At 36.0% G+C, this 10,273-nt stretch overlaps 1 protein-coding gene across 9 annotated transcripts in view; it reads left to right on the plus strand.

The window, feature by feature from the left end:
- CDH12 (cadherin 12) overlaps positions 1 to 8,704 on the plus strand; it is a 539,049-nt gene extending 530,345 nt beyond the window's left edge. For 8 of the 9 annotated variants that reach the window (XM_038160521.1, XM_038160530.1, XM_038160539.1 and 5 more), the window contains 2 exons: positions 3,600 to 3,851; positions 7,412 to 8,704. In XM_038160521.1, the coding sequence (XP_038016449.1) occupies positions 3,600 to 3,851; positions 7,412 to 7,908 (749 nt within the window). In that variant the 3' untranslated portion in view covers positions 7,909 to 8,704. The remainder of the gene's footprint in view (positions 1 to 3,599; positions 3,852 to 7,411) is intronic. The other variant, XR_005259646.1, reaches the window with a different exon arrangement.
- Positions 8,705 to 10,273: the final 1,569 nt, after the last annotated feature.

The following is a 10,273-nucleotide window of genomic DNA, read 5'->3' on the forward strand; positions in this document are numbered from 1 at the left end:
TACAATTCAAAGAAAGAACACCTAAAGCCATCCAACAAAGTTTAAAAACACTTGACTGTGCAGGTTGTAATTAACATTATCTAAAAAAGTATATCATTCTTAATTTTTTAATTGCTGCTTTCAATTTAAATTTGAGGTAACATCATTTGTGAGGTAAAGGTTCCTTTCTTGTGAATTAAGTGACCCAAGGCCTTAAAAGCGCTAGAAATGAATAATACACCAATTGAAATAAAATTACAAAAGCCTAATTTTTTAGCCCTTAAAAAATAGTATTTAAATTATGTATATGGCCCACATTATTTTTGAAGCCACTATTGACATTGTTATGCAATGGAAAACTAAAGCCAGCAACATAAGCTAACCACTATTAATCCTGAAGAAACGTCAGGAAGAAATAAATTTGAAAAAATGAACTGTGCTTCTTTTCTCTTTATATAGCTCTCCTGTGAGGCTGATACAATGAAAATGGTTTATTCCCAAACTTAATAGTGACTTTTATTTATGTGTGTCATAGATAGTTAAAAACCTTGAACCGATGAGCCAAGAGCTGCACTTAAGAATTCGTAAATAGAGAATATAGTGAAACCATTCATAATATTGTAGACATGAATAATACTATCTTATAAAGCCAAAACTATGTAGCTATAACACATTTTATCAAAGGGCATTCAAACAGGTTTCTTGAGACAGAGAGCTCAATGAATATGAAGGATGACTTTACAACAGATCCAGGTTCCCTTACTTCTGTTCTTGGAAGATTAGGGCATTACTTTGCCCTAATAGGGGCAAAAGAACATATTTTAAGGCCCATATGGGTAGAATCTTCACAATTATATAATCTTAGAACATAAATACTATGTATTTCTAATTACTTTAATTTTTTTTATAAAGATTTCTTTAAAGTAAGAGAGTGAGAGCTTTAATTTCTCTTTTTTTTTTTTCCTTGTCTGTTTCTTAAAATATCCTTTAACTTCACCAAGGTTTGTTGTTTTGTTGTTTTTGTTTTTTTTTTTTGGGGGGGGGTGGTTTGTTTAATAATAATTATCAACTTCTGCTTTAAAAATAAGTCTTCCTGGTAATTTTAACAGATTTAATTCATCAAAATAATTTTTAAACTTAATAAGTCTCTACAGTAATTACAGCTGTTGTAAAGTGTGCTTAGCGTGTGAGTTTGGTGAGGAAATTGTTCAAATATTATTAGACCATTAAATTTCCCTGTTTAAACTAGTAATGTTGACACTGGATGACTTTGGATCTCAGTAATCTGTTAATGAAGCTTCAATACTGTATAAAAATAAGTGCAATATTCTGATAAAAAGTGGAAACCACCAAGATAAAAAATTTTAAAAGCATTGTTTAACACTTAGAAACAAAAAGAAAAATAAAAAAGCAGTATGCAATTTTTTACAATGTAAGGAACAAAAAACCCCATAAAAACCTTTTTTCATTATTGATGATTTACAGAGATATTAGGAAAAAATCTGTCCAAACTAAAACTCTGTCTTGCAATATCATCTGCCTTTTGTTTGCCAAAAAAGGTGGATGAAGATCTGTTCTGTGCACAATTTAGAGATGTTGTAACACAACTTTATTTTCACTGGAGAAACCTTTTAAAAACAAGTACCGTTTTCTTTTAAGTTAGCAATTATGTTAGTAACAAGCTGGTACTTTGTGAAAGCAATTTTTTCTATTTTTTGAGCATGCAGTGTTGTTCACTGTAGTTCAATTAATACTTTTACAAGTAAAGGTGGCATTTAAAATTTTTAAATATATCAAGAAGCCTTAATGCCTGTGCTGTTCTATACAACTGAAAATCGTGGGTGGTCTGACACTTCAGCAAGTGTAACTTCAGCAGGTATCCTTGTGCTGCACCCAAGAGAAGCCAGGCCCCAAACTTCAGAATATAACTTAGTGAGGACTGGAGTGAGACAGAAGCTCAAGGTTGCCTTTCAGCAGCACTGAGATCAATCCACTGTGTTAATAGAAGTGATGCCCTGGCAGAGCTGGAGTGCTTCTAAAGGGACTGCAGATCTCCCTCTTCCTGCTTTGCTGGCCTCACTCTGCTCTCTAGAGGGCAGCTTCCATGCGGAGTACACTCCATTACTCACGTAAGAGACAGAATTTCCTTTTCTCACACATATCCTATAAATTAATTTAGTGACAACATATTGAAGAGCCAGAAGCTATCTCAGCTTCTCTAGACTCTTCTGTGTAGAGTTCAAACACCTGTCTGTGTTCATATTTTCAAAAGAACTTTGAACAATTGAAAGGGGTCATAAAAGAGCAACAAAAAGCGCTCAAAATCAAGGAGTTAAGAGGTTTATCTGATTGATTCTTCTCAAAAGAGGATGGAAAGTCATTTAGTTGCATTGTAAGCTATTAAAGTGATCTTCAGTGTTTCAATTAGAAGAAAAAATAAAAGAATAGAAATAATTCTAATAATAGAAATATGGAAAAAATAATAAAAATAAAATTAACCTGAATGTCTTCAAATTAGTTCTTAAACTTTTTATACAGTGCAGGTTTTTAATCATAGAGAGAAATAAAAAGCTGAAGATGGAAGCTGGTTTGATTCAAACTATTCTGCGATATTTTTTCCTTTTCAAAACTAAGTGTAACTGAACTTGACATGTCCATGTTTGAATTTGTTGAAAAGGAAATGTCTGAAGCATTTTTTAACCATGCATCTTCTCAATGGCATCTAATCATAACATAAATAATTTTGGATATTTAGGGTTCCTTCTTATTGTCCTTAATCAGAACTCCATACCAGTATTTGAGTGTGAAAGCACCCTTAATCCTTCTACCTTGTAACAAAGCTCTGAGTCATGAAAACCATCGTGTGACATCTTGTAAAAAATATAAAAAAGAATATATGTGACAAGGAAAAATGGTAATTGTAGCAGGTTACTTTCATTTAGTTCTGTCATCTCATTAATTCTCTGTGAAATTAATTTTAGTTTTGTTTTAATGTAATTATTTTAGTCTTTACATCAATTCCTTGCTACTTTGTTTGATTCAGAAAAGCATCAGTAACTGACTGGGAAGAAATGACAAAGTCTAGAGGTGGATTAATTGATGGAAACTGTATTGATTTTTTAGTACTCAGTTAATTTCCCTAGTTATTTTTAATGGGGCAGGAAAGCTAAAATGATTGCATATTGTCCAGGTGTATTACTTTGTATTTTTAAGGAAATTGATTAGTTGATATAAACATGATTCTAAATTCATAAGCAATCAAAATCCTTTGTACCATAGGCTTAGAATATAAGGAGATCATGTGAAAAAAACCTGAAAAGTCTTCAGAATCACACTTGTAATGTTTTGTTTGGGGATTTTTAAGTTATTTTTGTCTTCTTTGAAATTTCAGCTGTTAAAAGGTTTACAAGAAAAGGAATATTGTTTAAGGGTCTGAAAAAAATAACTGTTACCAGTTAGAATACAATGCCTTCTGTAATGGCAAAGCAAGGCAATTATGTAATGCATGTCACTCACTAAGTTTCAAATATGAAATACCAGCCTATTACTGAAGGTGATACAAGCTAAATTTGCAGTGAAGTACACAATAAAAATCTGCTAATGACTGTCATGTTTTACAGACAACACAGCTGGGATTGAAACCAGGAGAAATGGCTACAGCAGAAGGCAGCAAGAGCTGTACTTTCTTCCGGTAGTAATTGAAGACAGCAGTTACCCTGTCCAGAGCAGCACAAACACTTTGACTATCCGTGTTTGCAGATGTGATTCTGATGGCACCATCCAGTCCTGCAATGTGGAAGCAATCTTCTTACCAGTCGGCCTCAGCACAGGAGCTTTGATTGCAATCTTGTTGTGTATTGTTATACTTCTAGGTTAGTTCTCATGAAAGCCTGCAAAGTGCTTTACTCTGATTATTTACTAGCTTCCCCTAGTTTTTAACAAAAGCCATGGAAAATGTGTGGCAGTTTATTTCTAGAAGAATATCCCAAAGCACTGCTCATGACCATGAATCTTCTAATCCATGCAATATCTCTTATTGCATTAGTTTTCAGTGGAACCCAAATTGTAATTTTTTATCAGAAATTATTTGAAATATCTTTCTTGAAAGATTAATTTTTTAGATTATTACTAAGGTAGACGAGTCCTACTGACAGTAACATCAGTAAGAACAGAGTACGAACTTTTATTTAATTCTTCATGCCCACTTAAGCAAATTGTGAATGAAGAAATGGAAGAGGAGAAAATAATTGTAACAGACTGTTACTGGCCACATCTATATAAAGCTTCACAGGAAGATTTTTTTTTATTTCAGGCAGGCATTGATTTCATAAGGTGGCATTATTACTTGTTCTACCTTATATTTGTGTACTGTCTTGTTTACAGCCTATCCAAAGTGCATCTTACTTGTAATATAGCTTGAAGCAGCTGCTAATGAAATAAAACCAACTTTAAAGCTTACACAGGCACAATGTGGACTTCAGAAATCAGACTGAGTCTTACAGATGCTGGCCTATGCCTCATTTTGATAACAGTGGCTTCCAAAGTCCTATGGTAGTCTAATGTGTACCCAAAAACAGCTCCTGACACAGAATATAAAACATGTGAATACCTCATTGCATTTGGATGATGTAGGTGCCACTTAAGTAAACTATTAAAGACTCAGTGTTACATAAATAGCTTCTGAGTAAGAGTGGGTAAAAGTCAGGATTTCTGCTCTGTGTCAAAAAAAGAGCAGAAATTATGTTGTGAGAAAAAATATTATTTCAAATAAAAATTAGAATGGCAAATGGCCACTCTTCCCATGGAGTAGCAGTTAAATTCACAAATATACTCATTCTGAAGAATTTAAAACAAATCCAAAGACCAACAAAACCAAATAACTTATGTCAGTTTTTGAAGCAAGAAGAATGCTGTATCCTTTGACACAATTCCAGTTGGAGCAGCATGGATACCACACAACTTCTCTGGGAAACATATTCTACTACTTGACATCCTGGTGATAAAGAAACCTCTTTTTTGTAATATTTTAATGGAATTTTCCACGTTTCCTTTTGTGCGCATTGCCTCTTGTCTTGTGACAGGACACTCCTCAGAAAAGCCTGGCTCTGTGCTTACTTTCATCCATCAGGTATTTATTCACATTGATAAGAACCCCCTGTGCCTTCTCCAGAATGAGCAGACCTGGCTCTCTTAGCCTCTCCTTGTGTGGCAGATGGTCTCATCCCTTAATCATCTTTGTGGGTCTACACTGGACTCACTTCAGGAAGTCCATGTCCCTCTTTCATGAGGAGCCTGGAACTGGGCCTGGAACTCCAAGCGTGCATAAGCAGAGCTGAGCAGAGGGCAATGACCATCTCATTAGAACTGCTAGCAATGTTTCTCCTAATGCAGTCCCGAATGCTGTTGATCTTCTTTGATACAAGGGCACGTTGACGGCTCATGGTGAACTTGTTGTCCACCAGGATCGCAAGGCCTCATCCATCAAGCTGCTTTCTAGTCAGCTGGCCAACAGCATCTACAGTAGGCAGTTACTCCTCCCTGTGTGTGGGACTTGGAATTTCTATTTGTTGAACATCATGGAGTTCCTTTTGGCCCACTCCCTCAGGCTGGTGAGATCCCTCTGAACAGTGGCACAACCACTCTTTTTTATTGTCGGAAAATTTGCTGAGGGTGCACTCAATCCCACCATCCAAGCTATTAATGAAAATATTAATCAAAAGTAGTCCCAGTACCAAATCCTGCGGTACTTTATTAGAGACTGGCCTCCATCTGGTCTTTGAAATATTTCTCACAACCTTTACAGTCTGACAGTTTGGCAGTTTGGCAATCCACCTCACCATCTGCTTGTATAGTCCATACTTTCAGGTTTTCTGAGAAGATTGTTTTAAAAGACAACATCAAAAGCTTTACCTAGAATTAGAATAAAATTATTGCACTTTTCTCCCTTCATCAACCAGTCACCTTATTGTAGAAGGCTATCAAGTGAGTTAAGCACAATTTCACTTTCATAAATCCATGCCTGTTACACTTATGCCCCTTCTTAGATTCCAGAATTATTTTCTCCATCATTTTCCTAAAAATCAAGGTGAGACTGACTAACCACTCTAGTACCCTAGCTCATTCTTCTTGCCTTACTTGAAGATAGGAGTGACACTTGCTCCAGTTCTCAGAAACCTTTCCCAGACACCATGACCTTTCAGAAATTATCACAAATAGCCTCACAATGATAGCAGGCACCTTCCTCATCATTCACGTGTGTATCTCACCATACTCCCATGCTCTTGTGCGTCTAGTTTGTTCAAGTTTTCTCTAACCTGATCCTCTTCCATGAAGGATTAGGTCTTCCTTCTTCCCTCTGGTCTCAGAGACATTGAATTACTGAAGGACAACTTTACAAAAAAAGACAGTCAAAGAAATTGCTGACTAGGCTGGCCTTTTCCATGTCATTTGGCAATAGCTCCCCTGCCCCATTCAGCAGTGGGCCCACCTTTACCTTTCTACCCTTTCTTTCTGTCTTACTTGTACAAGTCCTTCTTGCTGCCTTTTGTGTCCCTCCTTAGACAGCACCATGCGGGCTTTCTCTTTCCTTACTGCATTCCTGCGTGTTCAGACTGCCACTGTATATTCCTCCTCGCTCACCTGCCACTGTTTTCAACTCTTAGATGCCTCTTTTTTTTTGTCACTGAGTTTAGTCAAGAGCTTCTTATTTATAAATGCAGGCCTCCTGCTGCCTTTTCTTGATTTCCTGCTCCTCAGGTTGGACCACTGTTGAGTTTGGAGGACATGATACTTGAAAATCAACCAGCTCTCCTAGACCCCTCTGCTCTACAGAACTTTATAACAAGTAAATTTTTGAAGCAGATCCCTGAGGAGGCTGAAGTGTACTGTATAAAAAGATACAGTAGGATTATTTTTTCTGAATTTAAAAAATTCCAAATTTGAAATTATTCAAATTATTTATTATCCAAAATCCTTTTTTTTTTTTCTGTAATACGCATTGGGTTGGGGCTTTGGTGTAGTTTTTTATTCTTGTCTTCAAAGTATAAATTTAGAATTCTTTTCTATATTTTTCTCTGAAAAATATTTTAAAAGAATATTTTTAAATGTCTCTCTGAACTAAAAACCTGCAGTCCTTTTCAATTCTATTAGTTTGCACAGCAGGCTAGCAGGAAAATTGTTTGGTACTTTCTCCAGCAGTACAGCAAGCACTTAAGAAAGTTAGATTCATAGTCATAGTTAGTTAGTCATAGTTAGATTCATGTCAAAGAGCATATAATTTTTCATTTGCTACAGCACTGCTAAGCACTGCTCTTTTCTAAGGACAAAAGTCCCTTTGATTGCTTGTGGCTTTCTAAGAAAGCTATAATGATGTGTCATCAGAGTACTAAATTATTTCTCTGCATGTCTTAACTTCAGTTGTCTCTCATTACAGTTATTGTAGTACTGTATGTAGCACTACGGAGGCAGAAGAAGAAAGACACCCTGATGACCTCTAAAGAAGACATCAGAGATAATGTTATCCATTATGATGATGAAGGAGGTGGAGAAGAGGACACCCAGGCTTTTGACATAGGTGCCCTGAGGAATCCCAAAGTGATTGAAGATAATAAAATACGCAGGGACATAAAACCAGACACCTTGCGTTTTACGCGCCACAGACCACCAGCAGAAGATAACACAGACATAAGAGATTTCATTAATCAAAGGCTGCAGGAAAATGACGTAGATCCATCTGCACCTCCTTATGACTCCTTGGCAACCTATGCTTATGAAGGCAACGGATCTGTTGCAGAGTCTCTCAGCTCTATAGACTCCCTCACTACAGAGGCAGATCAGGATTATGACTATCTGAGTGACTGGGGACCTCGCTTTAAGATCTTGGCAGATATGTTTGGAGAAGAAAGTTATAACCCTGACAAAGTCACTTAAGTACAACTACAACAGTGAAACAAAAAGAAAAGCAAATCAACAACAAATTTAAAAGATAAACCTAAGCTTTATATAAGACACAATTACTTTGATTATAAAAGACAGCAATTGTTTCCAGCAAGTTACTACATTTATCATACCGTCAGTTTTGATTTGATTTGAGAAAGAATGATAAATCCTGTAACATACACAGGTTTTTGTTGTTGTTATTTTGTTACTCTGGAATTACACTGAGACAAGCTCAGGCCTACAAGGTGAAGTTTACTGACCTGACTTAGAAAGAAGGTAGCTTTCTGGCATCATGGTGGAAGAGTGGTAGCTTTTTCGTAATTCCACTAAAGTGCCTATTGAAACTTTTATCATTTAAGTGGTAAACTGTCTGCTGTGATGGTGTTACAAAACTGAATGGTAAATCAAACATGAACTTAAAGACAAGAAGCAATAGCAACATGCTGACTTCTTTTAGAAAAAAAATGGAGATCACTTCCTGGAGTATCTAATGACTAGAAGACTAGAACTGTGGGGGAGGAGGGGGGTGTGTACATTGTGTTTGGGGGTTATGTTTGTTGTCTTTTTTTTAAAGAAAACAGTATGTCGAGACATCATATTTCCTCTTCCAAAGTTTCACTGAGAATTTAAATTTAAAATGCTGTTGCTCACTTTGAAGATGTAAATCCCAAATTAAAAAGGAAAAGATCTTCGCATACATCAGTGAATATTTAAAATGTTCATACAAATACTACATTTTTCCAAAATAAAAAAAGATGAAAGCAGCTATTTCTTGATGTGAAGGAAATTTCCCTTGTCTCTCCCTCTTCTTTTGAAATGAGACTATTATTAGAATGTAAAAATGGAGAGGGCTTTAAAGACTATTATTGTACTTTCAGTACCAAGACACCTTTTCCATTGTAAGTATCACTAAAGAAGTTCATGGAAATAACTCCACACCACTTTTCTTTTCAGTTATATTGTTTCTCTGTAGGCACCATAAGCATACACACTATAAATATAATAGTTTTTCCGTTGATGATCTGCTACAGTTCAGCACATCACCATATTTCACAGCCACACCCACAGGAAACACTTGAGAAAACCTTTTGAGGTTGGACACTTTATTATTTGTTCTTGACAAAATTTAAACAGAAGCAGAATAAATATATAAACCAGCACTTTTGTTCACATTTTGTGTACATAATCATACCTAAATGTAGCTGTGCAGACAGCAGAAGTTCAGATATGCACAAGGCATTATGTCTTGGAAAATGTCTTGCAGAACTATTTTATGTGACTTTTTCTGATGATCTAAGGCATAGACATTTTGTAAGACGATGGTTTATGGCTCCCAAAGTGCATATATCCTTACATTCTCCTCCCAAAGTCTCTGCAGTGCTATACAATCTGTTTAAGCTCTGCTCAAGATTAATGGCACTGCCAAGGTCAGCCTTAGTCTCTCTTGAACCAGAAGTCTTTTGTTCACCTCAGGTCTTTAGCTTACCTTTTGTATAGCTAAAGAATTAATAAGCATCAAATATACTTAACTCACAAGTCTGATATTAATGTACATAAGTTTCCCTTTACCCTCTGGGGGAAATTGAAAGATATTTCAACATTATATAACTCCACCTCTCAATAAGACTTTGAAACACATTATAATGAGTTTTGGATCATTCAGTACAATTGGACAGGGCTACATCAAAAGCACAATTGGCATAGTTTCTACCAGCAGTGTGCTGAAGAAGAGACACAGCAAATGGCAACAAGGAAATTTTGTGGTTTTTATTGTTTTCAGGAAAGGTATCCTGTGTTCCCTAAAGACAGATTAAATTAATAAAAGCTCTCTCCTCACAGGACAGGAAAGCAGATGAGGTGATGGAGCTCATTTGACAGCACAGAAGTTTTTGTGTGGAAGATTGTTTTAAATTTTCACACATCTTGACAGTACATCAAAAGCAACTTGATACTGCACAGTGGGCCTAAAACAGAGCACTGGATAAATGAAGAAATATTTATATTTTCTACTAGTCACAACTGAGACTTGATTCATTCAAGAGTCACAAGTAATTAGCTAAGCTTCCTCATGTAGCATGTGCATGGCAATTCTTCCTACCCTGTTGCCACAACTAAAACAAACATCTGAGTCTGATCATTTTAAGATGCGCAGTCCTGCAGCCAAACCCTGCTCTTAGCAACTGTGTTAGTCCTTTATATGCCTTTCACTAGTAAAACCACCATAAGTGAGGGCAGTGTTTGCTTTTTTTGATACCATGAAGCATGCTCACTCCTGAGGAAATTCTCTGTATTTGTAGTGCATACTGGCTGAACATTAGTTGTCTTGAACAGGTACGCATTTGTTTTTAAGCTGGAG

The sequence above is a fragment of the Motacilla alba genome, chromosome 2 (assembly GCF_015832195.1).
Source record: "Motacilla alba alba isolate MOTALB_02 chromosome 2, Motacilla_alba_V1.0_pri, whole genome shotgun sequence".
NCBI classification, from domain to species: domain Eukaryota; kingdom Metazoa; phylum Chordata; class Aves; order Passeriformes; family Motacillidae; genus Motacilla; species Motacilla alba.